Source organism: Azolla caroliniana, unplaced genomic scaffold (assembly GCF_043228905.1).
Source record: "Azolla caroliniana isolate FFs.n. ecotype wild unplaced genomic scaffold, voAzoCaro1.0.p SCAF_408, whole genome shotgun sequence".
In the NCBI taxonomy this organism is placed as follows: Eukaryota; Viridiplantae; Streptophyta; class Polypodiopsida; order Salviniales; family Salviniaceae; genus Azolla; species Azolla caroliniana.
Genome location: NW_028230843.1, coordinates 1 through 20287, shown reverse-complemented (window position 1 = coordinate 20287; position 20287 = coordinate 1). Strand labels below are relative to the sequence as shown.

At 38.0% G+C, this 20287-nt stretch overlaps 1 protein-coding gene and 1 pseudogene across 2 annotated transcripts; one reads left to right on the top strand and one right to left on the bottom strand.

Annotated features, from left to right (window-relative positions):
• Positions 1-249: 249 nt before the first annotated feature.
• Positions 250-3637, bottom strand: LOC147848302 (pentatricopeptide repeat-containing protein At4g18520, chloroplastic-like). The gene is made up of 2 exons (XM_087338512.1): positions 2323-3637; positions 250-507 (listed from the first exon to the last, which is right to left on the bottom strand). Exons 1-2 carry the CDS (start codon positions 3614-3616, stop codon positions 362-364), a joined length of 1440 nt encoding a protein of 479 aa, XP_087194638.1. The 5' UTR covers positions 3617-3637; the 3' UTR covers positions 250-361.
• A 5716-nt stretch (positions 3638-9353) lies between these two features.
• Positions 9354-14612, top strand: LOC147848301 (uncharacterized; annotated as a pseudogene). The gene is made up of 2 exons (XR_015532007.1): positions 9354-13411; positions 13741-14612. The product of XR_015532007.1 is annotated as an uncharacterized LOC147848301 (transcript).
• Positions 14613-20287: the final 5675 nt, after the last annotated feature.

Here is a 20287-nt window from a genome sequence, read left to right as displayed (position 1 = left end):
GAGAAAAATTTCTGAATGAAACATCTTTACAAAGAGAATATAATGGCTTTTTAGTACATTTCTCTTGTCGCGTTCCTAATAGCAATAGGTGGACTTTCTGAATTAGTGGATGGTTCAGCTTCCAATCAACCCTGATCACCACATAAGTTATTCTTAGACAGCACGTGAGTGGTGTACAGCAATATCAATTATCAATTGTATTTTCTTCAATAGTGCAATTAAAATTCCAAGTATCTGAGTTCACTCTACTGTGTTATTAACAATCAATCCTTATTATCTTTATTCCGTAGAACTACATGTTCTTATAATGTTGCATGCACTGATATCCTTACCTTCATGGTTTCAGCTCATCATCCAAAAACTAAGAGTTACTATCCCAACATTCATGATCTTGACTCATCATCAAATATAGGATTTTTTTCCATCGATGGTTGCTGAGCACGTTCAACAGTGTGCAAGACTCATGTTCTCGTCTATCTAAGTGGACAACAGCAGAGAAATGCAAACCTGCAATAGAAACATACAAAATGTCAAGACAAATGGGAAGCTCAAAGTATCTACACACATGCACAAAGAGGAAAGAGGAATACCTCAAGTTGCATATTACACAAATCACCTCAGACATGGTCTGGCATTGGCATGTCATTCATCAAATGCTTCTCAAAGAAACTTGTTCTTATGCTAGAAGCAATAGGAAACAACCACATGCACACCATCAATAAAATGGAATATCTTGTGATTAATATACCTCATGCATCATAATTACCTGTCAATCTTGTTCTATTTATGGAGACTATGATGCAGGACTTTGGCCAGTATCAGAAACTACCGTGTAGTTGAAAAGATCCATTGCATTTTAGTCACTTCCAGATGTAACTCCATATTCAGCATATCTGCATTCCTTCTTAGAAGACGAACTCATGCATTGTGTAGCTATATCTAAACATCCATGTATTCTACAATGACTCAATAGAGATGTCCATCCAACAATAGTGGATAGGAATGGCATAGTTTGAAGTAAGTCCTCGCTCTCTTTTAAAAGACCTATACGACCTAAAAGATCTGCAATGCAGGTGTAGTGAACAAATGCTGGAAAAATCCCATAGTCATCCATCATTGAATTGAAATAGTAAAGGGCTTCTTTCCTCTTACCAAAATGACTAAATGTTGATAAAAGACATAGAAATGTCACACTGTCTGCGATCACCCCATCTTGTTTCATTGCATGAAAATAATCCCTAGCGAGTTCTAGATCACCAGATTGTGCACATGCTGCAATCATAGTATTATAAGTAACTACACTTCTCTTTTGCAACTTCTCAAATACACTATATGAATCCTTCAAACTACCACATCTTATGAAAAATTCAATAACCAAGTTACAAATTAAGGTATCCTGATCCAGACAACATTCCAAAATATCAGCATATATTATCTTGCCTTGGTTTAGTGCTAAAATTTTGGAGCATTCTCCAAGAACACAGATGAATGTGAATTTGTCTGGCTCCACGTCCTCTTGCATCATCTTACAATATAGTTCAACTACATCAATATTGCAAGGATGGTCATTAAACTCCGGACTCTTAATCCATAAACCAAGTTCTTTAGCTTCAACATCTACATCTTGTATTGTTTCATAAACACATTTGAATATATCATTATCATGCCCAATCAGTTCATGTCCAGTCATCATTGCATTCCAGATTCTCGTCGATCGAAACTCTAGCCCATTGAAGATTTTCTGTGCGTCTTCAATATTGCAACAGGTCATATACATGATAAGAAGTGCTTCTCTAACATGTAGGTCATTCTCCAAAAAGCTTTCGACTATCATTCCATAAAGTATATTTCCCATCTGTATTGATATAATCATTGAGCAAACTGTTAAGACCCAACCAAATGTTATTGTGTCTGGCTCTATGTCTTTCCAAAGCATTTGCTGAAATAGGTGGAGAGCTTCAGAACTACGACCATGTCGAGTATATCCAGATATTATTACATTCCATGTCATGTTATCAGGCCTAAATCTCTCTTCTTGCATCTTGTTGAAAAGTTGCACAGAGTTTTCCAATCGGCCATGTTTGGCATATCCACAAATTAGTGAATTCCAAATACTTATATCTTGTTCTTTTAGGTCATTGAACACTTTATGTGCATCATCAAAACGTTTCGTGAATATGTACATATCGATCAGATTCCTCGCGACGGTTGCATCAGAATCACATCCATGTTCAATTATGTAAGCATGTATTAAACTTAAGTTTGCAATGTCTGAACATGCTTTTAGAACAGACGCAAATGAGGCGTTGTTTGGCATTATACCTTCTTGTTTCATTTTCTCAAAGCAATGGAAAGCCATGCATTGTTGTTCATGTTCAGCATAGCAAGCAATCATAGCAGTCCATGTCACGACATTCTTCGTGTGCGATTTCTTAAAAACTTTCCCAACATACTCGAGATTTCCACACCTAGAATAAAGATTAATGAGTATATTGTTCACAAATGAATCTGTTTCAAGTCCTTTAGCCATCACTAGTGTGTGAAGGCACTTACCTTGATGCAGAGATCTGGCATCAGCACATGCTTTGAGAATACAAGAAAGCGTGATTTGATTCGGCTCCACACCTTCTTGTTGCATTTGAGTATAAAATTGCAATGCTTTATCTATTTGGGAATGGTGAGTATCTCCTGCAATCATTGCATTCCATTCAGTCACATCTTGCTTATACAAATCCTCAAAAACCTTATGTGCATCATGAAGTAGTCCACATTTAGCATACATATCAACAAGGCAACTTCCTACAAATGCGTTTGATTGAAAACTTTCTATGATAAGGAGATGATGAACAAACATACCATTTGATAAAGATCTATTCGAGGAACATGCTTTCAGAACACAAACATATGTGATTGGGTTTAGGCTTACTCTCTTAACTTGCATGTCAACAAAGAGGTCAATCACATGTTTGAATTGTTCATGTTGAGCAAATCCATTTATCATAATGCTCCATATGAACACATTTGGCATCATGATCCTATCAAATACTAAATGTGCATCCATCAAGCATCCACATTTGATATACATATCAATAAGACCACTTTGAACATAGGCATTAGATTTCATCCCATATTCAACTATATCACCGTGTATGCACATACCATGGTACAGATCACATATATTTGCACATGCTTTTAAGCTTGCAACAAATATGTGTCCATCGGGTCTTATTCGCTTCACATTTTTCATGTCATTATAAATATGTAAAGCTTCACAGCTGTAGCCGAGCATAGTGTGAGCAGAGATGATAGCACTCCAAGCATGGATACTCGGCCTGTATAGTCTCCTAAATGCAAATTTGGCTTCTTCGAGGTTTCCTAATAAAGCAAACATTCTGATAGAATGACTACCAAGAAAAGAATCGGATACAAGGCCATACCTTCTTATGAGAGAGTGAACATCTTCTCCTGATTGTGGGTCTTTAGCAAAGATGCACCATTGCAAGAGATGGTATAGAATGTCTATCCTCTCTCTTTTGTCTGTAGGTACGGTTTGCTTTGCTATCTGAAGAGCTTCAAGAAACTGATCTCTGCTCTGCATCATCATCATCATCATCATCTTCTTCTTCTTCTTCTTCTTCTTCTTCAAAGAGCAGTTACTAATATGTACATACACAGAGATGACTTTGTTGAGTCTTCTGAGGTTTTTCAAATTCTCAAAAGCTCAAAAGCAAATTTTGCTTTTTGATTTATTTATTTATTTATTTATTTATTTATTTATTTTGGGGGAGGGGAGGCAAAGAGAGATCAATGTGGAGGAGGCGGACATTCCATGATGTCCGGTGGCCAGAGTGCCCAATCGGAAACCTCAACCTCTCTTGATTTCTCAAACAAATCGTCTATCATAAAACAAACATGTTGTCAAATGATCCTCTTGTTAGTAACTCATGGCTTTAACTAAATGCGCTTGCTTACATATAGAATCCCATGTTAATAATGCTCACACAATAAAACCATTCGGTCATGAAATGTGAATACATCTTCTTGTATGCAAGTCTTTCAAAGAGCACGGTCCAGCTACTTTTCGAAAAACTTCTTTGACACTAATCCCGACTGGAATGATGGGTAGTCAATCAGAGAGATCCATGTTAATGTGACATACATCCATCGATTGTGAAAAAAACCGGGGGTGTAGACAATCTGTTGTTGTCTAGCCTCGACTAGTGTGTGGACCACATTTGTTCTTCATCTAACCTTAAAGTTGTCGATTCACAACTCCTCCAAATCTTTCATAACCCTTCTATCGAAGTCGATTGCCGCTTTGACTACGTCTTCTCAATCTTGGCCCATCGGTGTCTTTTGTTGATAAAAAATGAGTTATGTGCACTAGATTTTATCTCCTTCTAGCCTATTTGTAGTGATTTGCAATAACTCCAAGTCTTTCACCAACTTCTCCGAGATCCGAGTGTCAATCAACTTCTCTAAATTCATACCAATATTGTCAGAAGAGATGCTAAAGTCTTTGAGAATTCTCTTCAGCAACACAACGTAACAAGAGTCAATCATTGTGCTCCTAGGTTCCGCCTTGTAGTTAGATAGAAATATAATTGGGTAGGTTTTGTTCTTGCAAGAGATGGCATCACTTACCAAGGAGAACATGAAGCTTTGCCGATTGTTGATTTGTTAAACTACACGTCTAATTAGTGTTTGTTTCCAATTGAGTATATGTTTACGTGGAGGGACTACATAAATCGAAGTTTAATGTTGAGAATATATTGTGGTCTATAGAAATATAATTGGGTAGGTTTTGTTGTTGCAAGAGATGGCATCACTTACCAAGGAGAACATGAAGCTTTGTCGATTGTTGATTTGTTAAACTACACGTCTAATTAGTGTTTGTTTCCAATTGAGTATATGTTTATGTGGAGGACTGCATAAATCGAAGTTTAATGTTGAGAATATATTGTGGTCTATGGGTAGAAATGATTTAATCTATCGAGAAGTCACGAGTTCAAAACTTGACTCGGCAAAAATAACCCTTTCGAAGAATCTTTTCACTCTTCCATCACCACCCACAAGTAGGGGCCAAGTTCATGTGCACGCATTTCACAACAATGTTTGTCAAACTCTCCAAAGGTCACATCCTACATCTTACTTCACTTCATACATCTACTCCACCTCACTTTGACCTCGCACCCCTCCACCACCCACTATTTCTCACTTCATCCTCAACCTCGAGAAGCACTCATCTTCCTGCACACCCCTTGTAGCACCTCCATAATTACTCAACCCATTAGGTTGAGGGAATGTTAAGTATTTGCTAGAAATCTCACCTCTAATGCTATGATCCCAAGTCTCGAGATACATACTATCATTGTAAATAGAAGCCAATATCTATTTCCATGGTTGCTAGGTAGGGATTTTTGAGCATTGGGGATAACGTCAACGTTACAAGGATTTGTTACATTTACATATAACTTGGGTTTGTTGATGTCTTCTCTTGACTACATAGTCTACAACTTTTTTAGGTTGATCCACTCGCCCCATATTTTGATGCTCGATGTGACCTTTCGCTTCTTTGCATCCAATGTGGACTTTACATTGTTGTTATCAAAGATGAGGATTTAACCTTCTCCTTTTTCATAGGTCAAAAATTCGCCTTTGTCCTTGAGGTATTCTATGAAAGAATCGTAATTGTTGAAGCATAGTTTACTCCCTTGCTCAAGCATATGTTTAAATCATTATATTTTTGGTGATTTTATGAACATGTAGGACATTCTTGGTGCATTTCATGTCATCGTTGTCCTTGTTAAACGACACACCTCCAACGTGGCGGATTGGGCAAGTGGTGTCATCAAACCCATGTTTAGAATGTTGGGATAACCATGTGTTTTGCCTATCATTATTATCAATGGATTCTTGCCTATCATCCATCAATAAACCACTAACCATGCACCTGTCCACACCTGTACTTGTTCTCATGGAGCTAGCTATGCTTTATGGCCCATCATAAACGATTCGTCATCGGGATTGTTCATGGACCATAATTTCTTGCTCTCCCAACCGATGGTAGCACTCCTTGTTTTTTTTCTTATCAATCCTTCTCTAAATGGCGTGGCTTTCCACGATATGTACCAACGTTTTCAAGTAGTTTTGGAAGTTGTATCCTTTTTGTCTCGGTGCCTAGCAATTATGTTCCCACTCCTCGTGTCTTTCGAATGATGTCGGTACAAAGGTTTGATTAAGCATATAGGCATCCAAGATAGGAAGTAGTAAGTAAGTACCTAATAAGGATTATAAAACTAATGGGAAAGAGAAGTATGTCTAGGTTGGCACGAAAGAGCCTTTAGGGTAAAAAAAAGTACCTTAAAAGGAAAGTATGTACATAAACATGAAGGGGCTCACTTTCTTCACAGTTTATTCTTAATGGGCTTCTTCACTTTTACATATTGATACATATTGATACATACATACATACATATCTCATGTGACGCCCCTCTTAACTTTACCTGCTAGGGCCTCGTTGACCCCCTTCCGGTCTCTCTCTCTCAGTCTCAGTCTCTCCCCTTCTCTCTCTCTACCATAGTACGTAATATACACATTCGTTTTCGTACGTATGTTGTTGAAACATTCTTGTGTTTTTTTTACACTTTTTACCTTAACTATCTTACCTTATAATAAATAATGAGTGCAAAAGTATGGTATTTACCATACTTCGAGGGTGTTTTCATACTCGAATGATAAGAATTTTCGAGAATGCGAATGCACGAATGGTGCGTATGCTTCATACTATGCTGTCTACTTCTCTCTCTATCTCCTCTCTATGTCTCTCTTTTTCTATCTAAGTCTGGAGATAGTAACTCTTGGTATAACATTGTAGTGCATTAGTTACTTGCCAATGGCATAAACATTAATAACCTACCTCCCCTTAAGTACAAGTTACAACCATGGGATTGGGCAAACTTTAATATCTCACAAGGACCGACGACCATAATAAAGTAATACGCCAGGAAATATAATTTTTTTTATACACAATACAAATGGATCACCCCATGAGAGCCACTCCCATCTAAAATGTTGTACTATAAGGAACACTTCACGCAATTCTCTGAGCTAGGTTTTATTACACGACCAAAATATCTAGATACATTCTTGACAAATGCACTAAGGGTGGCCATTGGACAACTTAGGATATCATCTCACCAACTTGAGATTGAAAATGGTCGTACTAATGGAGTCCCTAGAGAGGAAAGGCTATGTAGGTTATGTCTCCGAGAGATAGAGGATGAGTATCACTTTACATGCAAGTGTCCAACTTATGTCGAGATAAGGGCGAAATACCAAGACATACTAGAACCCTCTCCCACTATCTCCAAACTATTAAATACCCCGGATATAAAAGAGACTAGGTAGGTATATATCTTAGAGCCAAAACAACATAGGGAGGAAAAACTACAAAATGTTAACCATAATCATTTTAATATTCACCAGCATGTAACTGTACAAATTTTCAAGAACAAGGGGAGACAATGAATGTGGACACACGTACACCACTCGGCCTCTTTCTCGAGGAAGCGGAAACGCAAAGAACAAGCAAACACCCATCGGATGTCGGGCATCAAAGCAACTCGACATGGAGTAGAAACAATTAAGAATATAAAGGGAACGTGAGCTAGCAGATATGGTTACAACTTACAATATCTTTTCCATTGGGACCATGGGCCACATCCACATCGAAACCCTTTGACCTCTCGCTTACTTTCGAAGTTCAGAATATTAGGCCCCTCTTACATACATACATACATACATACATGATGTCATATGACATACATCTTTAAAAAATGCCCGTCAAAAAACTTTAATACTAACCCATCAAATTTAGGCTTTGCATACAAAGTAACATACACTTGTGCCCGTTAGTTGACCTAAATTGGAGATGAGCAAAACGTATACTCTAACCTCGATCGAAAGATAGAACGGCTTGGAAAGGCCATACATAGTAACATACATACATACATACATACATATATACATACATACATACATACATACATACATACATACATACATACATACATACATACATACATATCTCATGTGAAGCCCCTCTTAACTTTTACCTGCTAGGGCCTCGTTGACCCCCTTCCGGTCTCTCTCTCTCTCTCTCTACTTCTCTCTCGTATCTGTCTCTACTTCTCTCTCTTTATTTTTATTTTTATTTTTGTTTTTTGATGATTGAGTAAATACCTATTTATTTATTTATTTTCCCAAAAAAAATAAATTCCTTCCATTAGTTATAGCTATTTATTTATATTTATTTTTTTCCAAAAAACAATCTATTTATTTATTTTGTTGTAAACCAATTGTCTCATGGGCCAATTTTATAACTATTTATTTATATTTATTTTTTTCCAAAAAAACAATCTATTTATTTATTTTGTTGTAAACCAATTGTCTCATGGGCCAATTTTATAACTATTTATTTATATTTATTTTTTTCCAAAAAAACAATCTATTTATTTATTTTGTTGTAAACCAATTGTCTCATGGGCCAATTTTATAACTATTTATAACTATTTATTTTTTTCCAAAAAAACAATCTATTTATTTTATTTTGTTGTAAACCAATTGTCTCATGGGCCAATTTTTGGCCTTAGAAAGACGTTAATATATCTTTTTCTCTCTCTCTCTCTCTCTTCCCTTCTCTCTCTTTCTATCTCTTCAATCTCTCTCTCTCTCTCTTCCCTTCTCTCTCTTTCTATCTCTTCAATCTGTCTCTGTCTCTGTCTCTCTTTCTATCTCTTCAATCTGTCTCTGATTCTCTCTCTCTCTCTCTCTCCCTCTCTCCGTGTCTCTGTTTCTCTCTCTCTCTTCGTCTGTGTGTCTGTCTCTCTTCATCTCTCTGTCTGTCTCTGTCTGTGTCTCTGTCTCTCTTCATCTGTCTCTGTGTGTGTGTGTGTGTCTCTCTCTCTCTCTTCATCATCTCTCTTCATCATCTCTCTTCATCTGTCTCTGTCTCTGTCTCTCTCTTCATCTCTCTGTCTGTGTCTGTGTCTGTCTCTGTCTCTGCAGTGAGCGGCGATGGCGTTGACCCTCCTCACCCATTCATGCCATGCCTCCTCCGTCTCTCCGCCTCCATCGCCAACTCATTCAAACCAAGAAGATCACTCCTTTTCAAACCAAGAAGATGATCACATAGCACCAGCTGCCTCCTCTGCAGCCATGGATATGGCGTCTCCTTCTCCTTCTCCTTCTCCCTCCCCTTCCCTCGGATTCTGATTCTGATTCTGATCCAGATTCTGATCCCGATCCCATCATGCCTCCACCACCACCGCCATGCCTGACGATTTCCTCTTCCTCCTCTTCTACTTCTGCTTCTGCTCCATGAAGACAAGGATTCCATTCATCTCGCAAGCTATGGAGGCTTCTTCTTCTTCTTCTTCTTCTTCTTCTTCTTCTCCTACCTCTACGACTGAATCTTTCTGTTGCTCCTTCGAAGACCTATACTAACCGTAAAGATATGCCTAGCCATCGCTGGATTAACACAGGTGCTCGCCATCATCCTCATCCTCATCACCACCACCACCACCATCGCCTTCTCCACCGTCAGCTCATCAAACCAATTTCAATCCATGAGGTCTCAGAAAAACCCGCCGAGTATGCGTCAGCTAATCAGTGCAGACTTAAACCGTATAGTTCTACACAGGGATCTGTTAAGACTTCTCCGCACTCTCGCCATGATTCCTCCCTCAGACGACCATCTATTATTGATCACGATCAGACAAACGCCATCATCGTCAGATCTGATCAGACGAAATCCATCATCGACAGATCTGAATGTCAGTCAAATCCTAGCATTTTGATCAGTCCTCGGAGGAGCTCATCTGTTGTTGTTCAACGTCAGACAAATGCCACCATGGATCAATCTGATCAGAAGAATACCGCCGTCATGAACAGATCTAATCATGAAAATCATCGTATTTTGATCAGCCCTCGAAGAACATCGTCTATTGACCAAAATCACGCGAATATCAAGTCTGATCAGAGGAATACTCGGGTTTGCAGTCCGAAATCTGCTATTAATTCGAGTACATTTGTCAGATCTACTCCTACTACTACTCCTACTACAACAACAACTTCTGCACCCATGAACCCGAACAGATCTGTTTATGCTTCGTCTTCTCCTTCACGAAGAAGCTTTTCCACAGAAGATCGTCACGAGGTATCTCATCGTCAGAAGTACAGCAGTGTGATAGATCCTAACATTCGGCATAGCAAGATTCCTCTAGACAGAGGCTCTACTAGGGTTAAAGCATCAGACAAATTAATTCCTTCAAGAAAAATAGATTTAGAACGATCCCTGTCAGAGGTCAATGTTGTCGATCAGGATACCAACAAGAAGGAAAAACGGAGAGTCTGCGAAGTTTCTACAACCATATCCTGCAGGAATCTTGCTTCCGTTACAAAATCTCTCTCAGCGATTGTTCAGGGCAAGGAGAAAGAACGCACGAAACAACCAGGCTTTTCTTCTACAATTAAGAAGCCCCAGGAACAGGTTATAACAGGTGGTAAGAAAGAATCTATGGAGGTCCTTAATCTTCCTTTCCTTCATGTTACCAGAAGAGCGAGATCAGAAAGGAGAAGAGATGCTAAAACTCAAGATATGTCACTAGATGGTTTCAGCGCTGAGCTGGAGGAAGCTCTGCTGAGGAAAATGGAAAGTGAGAGCGATTCTGTGAGGGTCATCAAACGAAGGATTCTGCACCAGAGGAAAGGCCATTAAAGGTCAAGGTTTTTTCAATGGAAGAAATCATGGCAAAGAGCAAGGAATCCTCAGTGGAAGAAACACCACCATCAAAGAGCAAGGAAACCCCAGTGGAAGAAACACCACCATCAAAGAGTAGTGATTCTTCAGTGGATCAAGTAATGGAAAAGAGTAAGGATTCTGAATCAGTGGAAGAAGCACTGGTAAAAAAGAGTAAGGAAACCTCAGTGGAAGAAGCATCATCAATCAGCAATGGGTTTTCAGGAGAAGAAGAAACGATGGCAAAGAGCAAGGATTCTGCAATGGAAGAAACATCATCAACTAGTAAAGAATTTATGGTGGAAGGAGCAATGGCACAGAGTAAGGATTCTGCAATGGAAAAAACATCATCACCTATTAAAGATTCTGCAGTGGAAGAAACAATGGCAAAGAGTAAGGAAACTACACCGGAAGGAACATCGAATTCTTCACTGGACGTAACACTGGCAAAGACCCAGGATTCTGCCATGGAAGAAGCATCATCAAAAATGAATGTTTCTGCAATGGGGCAAGGAGGATCCGTGAAGGATAAAACGGATCAGAAAGGATATCCAGATAGCAATGCTTCAGAGCAAGCTGGAAACAGAGAACCAAAGAAATGGCCTGTTTCAGAAGAAGCAAGCGAAAGGGAAGAAGGAGAACTAGAGCCAGAGGGAGATGGAGATAGAGATGGAGAAATTTTAGAGCTAGGAAACTTAGAGAATGATAATGTGCACTTTAGAATGCAAATAGAAGAGAAAATGGAGATCAAGCAAGCAGAGAAACCTAACAGAGGAGTTTCTAGGAAGGAATTTCCTAACCATATAGCTGAGGGCCACTCCAGCCTCCATGCTCAGACACAACATAGCAATGAGTATGAACCAGAGAAAGCAGATGAAAGAAGCATTCGTGGAGGTAAAGAGGATGCTATGGATATAGATAACAGCATAGCAATGGGAGTGGACAGAAGCTATGGAGACCAGAAGGACCAACTAAAGATTGAAACAGAAATCCCCCATGATTCTGGTTCAGAGGAGCTAATGCTCTCCCTTTCTACGGGTTTGCATTCACATGAAAAGAATTTTACTCCAAGAAAGAATAGATCTTCTAGTTTCAGTCAAGCGACAGAGAAAGATGACAACATTAAAGCAGAAAAACCTTCGACAAATTGTCGTAAGTCTGAGTATCTTCAGCTCACACTTGCTCCCCCAGGAATTTGTTTTTCCTCTCAATCTCCAATTAAATTAGCAACAGAAGAACAAGGAGGAGGAGAAGAAGAACAGCAACAAGGACATTATCATTCAACAGAGAAGACACATCATTCTCTCCAAACAGATTACTTCACAAGAAGATTCTTTCAGATACCTTCAGATGGATTCATATCCTCTTATGATATGCCTCCTCACTCATCCTTGGTGAATGATCAGAATAATTCCTCGCTTCTTCAGTACACCTCGCATGAAGATTGTCGGACTAATTCTTTTGGTAGTGCAAGTAAGCTTTTATCTCAGACATTTTCTCATAGGTCTAGTCACAAAGACTTCCAAAGTGAAGAAGAAGAGTTAATAGCCTTCGTAGTTAGTGAACCTAGCAAAAGCTCTACAAGCTTCACTCAGAAGAATATGGAGAAGATAATGAAGGCCAAATTAGGACAAAATGTCGTAAGGTTTCAAGATCAAGAAAGTGTAAAGAGTAAGCAATCTCTTGACATTGTTGATCCAATTCCTGTGAAAAGATATGTAGATGAAGGTAGTAAAATGTCTTGCAAAAAGATTGGACTTTTGCATGAAATCTCATCAGAGCCTGTCACAATGATGGCACAAAAGCTTCAAGAACTCCCAGATAGCTTCGCGGAGAGCCTAAAGGATTCCGTCATGGAGATTTTGTGTAGCTTTGCATGGAGGAATGAGTTTCTAACCCTCCAGAGGATCATAAGAGAGAGGAAGGATCTTACTGAAGAAACGCTATTGCTCTCACATCCGACCCAACTCTGTATTCTTGTTGCACTCAAGACTGGTATGCAAGCATTTATCCATAAAAACACAAAAAACAGAATGAGCATAAAGGCATTGATTGAGGTTTTCCAACAGAAGAGATGCCATAATGTTGAGTGTCAACTATCCTTACCTGTGGATGGATGTGAATGCAAGATTTGTTGTGAGAGAGGTGGGTTTTGCCATGAATGTATGTGTATGGTATGCTCGAAGTTCGATTCTGATACCAATACTTCGCGATGGGTTGGATGTGATATGTGCATGCATTGGTGCCATACAGATTGTAGCCTAAGAATGTCTTACATTAGGGTTGCATCAGCTACACCTCGAGCTAGAGGAAGAGGAGGAGAAATAGAAGAAGGAATATCCTCTCAAAAACTGTTTAAATGCCCTGCTTGTGGTCACTCTATGGAGTTGTTTGGGTTTGTTAAGGGTGTATTCGTTGAGTTTGCACACACTTGGGATGCCGAAGCATTGGTTAAAGAATTGGATTGCGTCCGGAGGATCTTTCATGGGAGCGAGGATGTGAGGGAGAAACAACTCTTCTGGAAAACTGAGGAGATGCTGAAAATACTTGAACACAATGATGATGCTACTGCCCATGTTCATGGTAGTATGCTTCGATTCTTCCGAAATGGTAAGAGCTCATCCTCATTTTCTCTTTTGTTTTATGTAGATTAGAAAGCACTCTTTTGTTCATGTAAAAGAGACAATTGCCTCTGTTTCTTTCTTTCTTTTGTTGAGGAAAACACATAATTACCCCTAAGCTTTCCATATATGAATAGTATACCCATGAGTAGTACAACCAAATTGTCATGGCAACAGGGTACCTCGTATTTTTGGAGAACTTGAGGGTATTCTGCTAAATACCCATCAAGTTTAGGGTATTTGGATGTTTTTCTCTTTGCCTTTCCTTAGGGCATTGATGAGAATGCTAAGTGGTTTGTATACATGTATTCTTTGCAGAGGGTAATGACAACAAATTAGAGGAATCTTGTACAAATAAGCTTGCAAACTCAGGAAAACAGATTGGTAAAGCCTCTGATTACACACTCGATACTACAAACCATCTTCCCGAAGTGGCTTCCCCTGGAAGGAAGCCTAGTGATGCCCAACATGTGTTTTCCAGAGAGAAAGAGGAAAATAAGAAAGAATTATTATCTCATGTTAGCCGATTAGAAATTGAAGATCTACATTGTATGGACACAGTCAAAGCAAAGAAATCTGAATCGAAGCTTTTCCAAGCTCGCGCCGAAGAAGCTCGAAACGATGCAAACAATCTCTTACACATCCTTTCCAGGAAGCGAAAGAAGATCGAAGACGATGATTTCTACTTGAAGAATGCAAGGTTAAAGCTTGATGAAATAGAAGAAAAGAGAAAATCACAGCTCAAGGAGTTGCAAATCCTCGAGACTTCTCGGCATGATTATCATAAGATGAAGCTGAGGATTGAATCAGGTATGAAGATATTAAAGGCAAATTTGGAGTTACAAAGACAACGACAAATCGCTCCAGTTAATTAATTATACACAATATGTATATATTTGCATTATCATCATCATCATCATCAGCCTCAAGGGTTGTGTAAATATAGCTGCAACTCTGAGGCACATTTCCTGTCTATAGATGTTCCAAGTACTGGAAATACATTGCTCTTTATTGATCTCTTATATGCTAATTGTCTTGACAAAGTAAACTCAGTGATATAACTAGCAATTTAACACTACTTATCAAGATATATACTGCAGTGTATTCAATTTGCAAAAAGATATGTACAAAGGCATGCTTCAAAAGGGGTATCAACTTTCAAGGCCACACTACTTATCAGTTCATGGATAGCACTTGTGCAATCTATTCAAATTTACATACTATAGATTATATGACAAACTTCAGTGCCATACTTATAATCTCATGGGCATGTTGCTACCCAAGGTTATATAGTTAGTGTAATCTATTCAAACTGAAAGTTTGCTTCAATTTGCAAAACCTTGATGCTTATCATTTATCTGCTATCACTTCAATGGTACTTATCATTGCCCAATTTGTCATAATTGGAACATATGTCCACAAGCAAGCAAGTGAAGTATGTAGCATCATGCTCCAACTTAAGGGGGCTAAGCTCATTTTTGGGCCTTTACTACAAACTTAAGCACGCATGAGTTTAAGTCTTTGATTTTTGTTCAAGATTGTTATTTGATCAACTAAAACCAGACGAAGAGTTGTACAAAATGAGATTAGTGATTCATATCACATGTTAGCGCTTTGTTCTCACTACAATACTACTTGAGTGGGTGGGTAGGAAGGAGGAAACTCCACTGGTCTAACCATAATTGCAATTGAAGAATGCTTTTTGGAACAAAAAATAACAATTGAGAGTGTGGATACATTTCAAATCAATGAGAGTAGAGATGTTCCATCAAATGTGCATGGATGGTTGGGGTACAATGTGAGATTCCTCATTTTGCATCCTATTCATATGTTTCCCATTTTGATTTATTGGGTTGTTATGACACTCATAATAGGTGTGCATATAGATACCTACATCATTAGAGCATGTTAACTAGTAAATTTATACTTATATATATGCTCATGACATGGATCTCAAGGATTGGGTATGGATTCTTCGTTAAGTATAGATGTATGTTCCTTTAGGGTTTATTGTGATTCTCTTGGGATTCATTTTGGTGTCCCTTTATCTGTCTCTCGCTATAGTGATTCTAGTGGACTTTAAGTTTCTTATCACTACTCAGTCAATGCTTAATTCAATGTCTCGTCCTCTTTTCTTTGAGTGGCAATAAATACATTGGAAACAAAGAACCATTATTGTCTCTAGTAGAGGTTACCATGTTGGGGGATCAAGAGGGGAGCACATGACAGTATGTAATCTAAGTCAATCTTTTATTGAATTATGATCTTTTTGTCATTTGTTGTCAAAGAGTTCTAGTGGTTTGCTAGTCTTTGAAGTCAAGTAATGATTCATTCTTGTTCCTACAAAGAGAGACACGAGTTTAATGATAAAATTTCATCGAACAAAGACTCTTCGTTAAAGGGAATCTTGGAAGAATGTTCGCTTCTTGCATAAAAAATGAAGAAGAAGAGAAGCTGAAATTGACTTATCAAAAAATCCATAGACAATTAAATTGGTCCATCGAATGACAAAACACAAACCTCTAATAAATGATGATCTCTCTAAGAATATATTCCACTAGGTTGCAATAGTGACATATCACCTTATGTTTCGTCTATGGTTGAAATTGCAAAGATCGTGTTCTTTTGTTTATTGGGAAAATATGGAAAATACCCTTCCTGAATATAATTAATAATGGTGCATTCATTTGGTAAGCAAGTAGTATGCAATCTTCTTACTTAACCCGAGAGGTTCCTATAAAAGCAAGCATTTAACTTCCCATGACCATTCATAGTCCATGCATGACACATCCATGATTAAACTATATATTTTCATCCCATGACCATGATGCATTTACAGACACTTATCATTTTTTAAAAGTAAACAATGAGTGACATTTATGACGGGGGCATTTGTAAAAACAACAAAAACCTAGAGATATGTGGCTTTTTTCGTTCTCGTTCCATGGACAAATGTTAAGAATACAAACACTTAGGCTCAATTACCAAATGCAAGGTTCTAAAAATCTATATATTCATAAGAACAAACCCCTATGCTTGTGTTATAGCCACGAGTTCAATTGGTTAATCATCTCTCAAGCATTTGGATATACATATGTTTGAGGCATATGTTTGAGGGATATATGTTTGAGGGGATGAATCCCTTTTCTCTATATGTTTGAGGTTAACTAAAGATATTTATTTAGGGAAACAACAAAAACTTAAGAACATTTGGGGTATTCTTGAGTCTTTCCCAAATATGAACAAAATATATCTATGAATAGACAATGACTTAGTTTGCATATTTAATTGTGGGCTACTTAATTCCACTCGCATTACTTACAATGTTGTCTTTTGACACGAAAGGATTTATATGGGTGACAATATGATTATTGTTGTACTTTATCATGGTCAGGCCATTGTCATGTTACCAATTGCACTCGGTGTGAACCACCTCTAAATCTCATACTTTTCTAAATTTCATGTCTATAGAGACCACTTTGTGAATGCATAATTAACATTTTATATTTTGTAAATAGAATGTGCTAGCATCAAACCTTGCACTTATGGATTATGAAGCAATGTGGATACCAATAGGGTAACAACCATATGCCAAGTCGTGGCTGATGTACTTTCCCCACCCTAATCTTCAACATTTCTTTCTTGTGTCCAATTTCTATTTCTTGAATTTTGTACATCTTATTTGTGTCATAGTTCAAAACCTCGATGCTTCCACCCATGCATGCAAGGATCTAATACACTTCCATATGACACCATTGCCATGTTGGCGAAGGGAGAAAAGTGTCCAAATGGTGGTTTTATGTTAGGGCAATAATCATTGTCAAAGTAAGCTTCCCAAGGAAAAGTGAGGATAAAATAATAATCAAGAACAAAGCACGTCTCAGAATGGAAAGGCCTAACTAGTAAGTATAACAACAATATCAACCATTCGAACCTTGCTAGCAGTGATGGAGAGAAAAATATCACTACACTTCATCAACAATGAAATAAGTTGTAAAAAATGTTAATTGTCCATGTGTGGAAGGTTGATTGCATCTTAAAAGAGTAGCACTATTTTTTTTGAATTAGAGAGCTTTAAGGGAATTTCTTTCATAATCCAACGTTTTCAACCTATAAAGTGGATAATCTAGACTTAATATCTTAAAATCCATTAGTAATCTCATGTTCTATGAGCTAATCACATGTTACGTTCTTAATCTCACCCGTTAATTACTGTTCAACGCGCAACTTCGTTTGACTCTAACAAGCCTTCAAGTCTAAGGAGCCTTCGACTCTAACTCACACTTGACTTTGAGAACCTTCAAATCTATGTTTTTGTCGACTCTAAGAAGCCTTCGAGTTTGAAAAACCTTCAACTCTAAAGAGCCTTCGAGTCTAACGACCTTTTGAATCCTAGGAGCTTGAATTTATTCCAAACCTCAACCAAACCTAAGCTCCACATTCGGACTCATCCCAATTCCCCCCTCAATCCCCACTAAATAAACACAATGCATAGATATACTGCACACATAAATACATGCACACACACATTAACATGAAAACTCAAATATGGCACGCACATGCACACAGTCACACAAATGTGTTCATATGAGCTTATATAAACAAATATCCACACATAAACACATAGAAGGCACTTCTTCAAACCACATAAGAGTTATACACATTTGTATATGGACTCACAAGAGTCAACCATTTCTATGAATATATACATACGAGTATTTGCATACACATGAAAAACTGTGGACGGATGTAACTAATTAAATGCACACATGATTAGAAGATCCTTTCTCATGCAAAGTGAAGACTACGGCTCACCAGAGGTGTGACTATATCTTGATGCACATGACCACCAAATACAAACATTTTATGGTCATCAATTCTGATGTCGAAGTCATACACAAAAATGTGTCTAGTAGTACTCTCTCTTTCTCTCTTCTCATTGAGATCATGGCCATGTAAAGGGTTGTTGAATACATGCTTAAGGTTCGAAAAAATTTCTCGCATCGACTTCCTAGACTTGCATGGGAAGCAAGCAAAAAAACTAAAAATGATGCATAAAAGTACAATTTTGTGTTCCGGTTGGATACAAGATATGGAAAAATGGTTTGGTTGATGGAATGCAAGACACTTTCTTCATGATGCATCGTAAGATACTGCCATAAAAACTAAGGTATAATTTCTTTTTTCCAATGTCATTGTACATTGAATTTGTTGTTCAAATTCTACGTGAATGATTGCAAAATGATCACGACCCTGCTCCTACTTGACCATAATCTAATGTTTCATGCACATTATAGCTCAATGGTTAGTAATCGAGCATAGAATCAACATATCATCTACAACTTGATTTACTTGACATTCATCTAGTTTGACGAGTGTTACATGGTTGACGTTCTTAGTCAGTTAATGTAAACATTGAAAATGTGAAGAACTAGTAAATATAGTTCCACAAAGTAACAAATACACATAGGCAATGAATAAGTTAAGGTTATGTGTGTGTGTGTGTGTGTGTGTGTGTGAGAGAGAGAGAGAGATAGGCAAATAGATAGATTATATTATCGTCTTTGGAGGTCAAATATGACCTATGAGACCAAAAATATTACATTTCACGTGATACATGTGAAAGTGAGTAGTGATTCTCGATGTTCAAGAACTTTACCAATGAATGTTGCAATCGAGAGTGCACATTGTGGTTGTGAGAGAAATTCATGCAAGGATTGGGCTCGGTCGAAGAGATGTGGAAAGCATGGTTGAATATGATCAAATGCAGATCATTGTATCAAAATGTGATACTCAGACTCGTGAACTTGTTTAGGGCAAAGCGTGCATAGCCAACCACTCTCATCACTTGTGCCCCAATGCAATGCATGTGAGCTAAGTCGCATGGAAGCAATGGTTCGAATGGTAGTTAACGGTATGGGCTCTAACATGTATCGATGTGCGATTTCCTTGTTCCGCAAAGAGAGAGAGAGAGAGAGTTATAAACCAATAGTACATTAGCAAATATTTGGGGGAAGTTTACCATGACAAGAAGTTAGAACATTCCAAATTGAAAGATGGTAAACTGTAATCCACATTTTATATGAGGGGGTGGGGAGTTTGTGTTAATCCTTAGGGCCAGACAATGGCCTAACACAGGGTGTCTCCGGAAGACACTTCACCAAAGGGGTGTTACGGCGAGATGTCTTAAGACACAACGATTAATTCGACTTAATTGGCTACTTAGCAATAAGGCATTCACTTAATACACACATAAGATATAACAATTAATACAGAACGGTAACCATTACGTGAAGATAAAACAAGAAGTTTATATTAATTCTACGTTAAAGTTTTACATTGTAACCGGGCCTTTATATAGGTCACCGGTGCTGCCTACAAAACGGTGCCAACCGGCACCTATTCGGAACCGGTCCGGATCCGGATCGGCATACCGATTCCGGTCCGTCCGTTCACTACATAATTATAATCTATTCCACTTAATTAAAATAGATTCCGAATAACCATCCCTTTCACATTTTCGTCTTTTAACTCCTTTGCCGGCCGGATAACAGTTTGATTTGTATAGAACTTCTATGGAAGTAAATATACATGTTACAATCAATCTAGTACTAATGGGAAAGTGGATGAAATATCTTCTAAGGTATCCTGTTTATTAGATGTAAAAGCATCTCCCATTCATTAAGTCGATGGTGGGCTAACATGTGTGTGCCTTGAGGGGTGTGTTTGGTTGAGCTTGTTACCTTAACACAAATTAGTGTTCTTTAATTCAACTAAGTAGCTGTTGTAGTATGTGATCAACAATACCACAAATCACAAGACCTTTTGGAATGCAAGAGTCTCATGTGTGTGACTCAATCACTAC

Bases quoted from the DNA above. Each gene is read 5' to 3' on its own strand.
- LOC147848302 (XM_087338512.1), bottom strand. From the start codon at position 3,616: ATGATGATGATGATGATGATGCAGAGCAGAGATCAGTTTCTTGAAGCT. The intron at 508-2,322 runs GTATAATGCCAA...TTTCTATTGCAG, and splicing joins TGAGAAAATGAAACAAGAAG to GTTTGCATTTCTCTGCTGTT.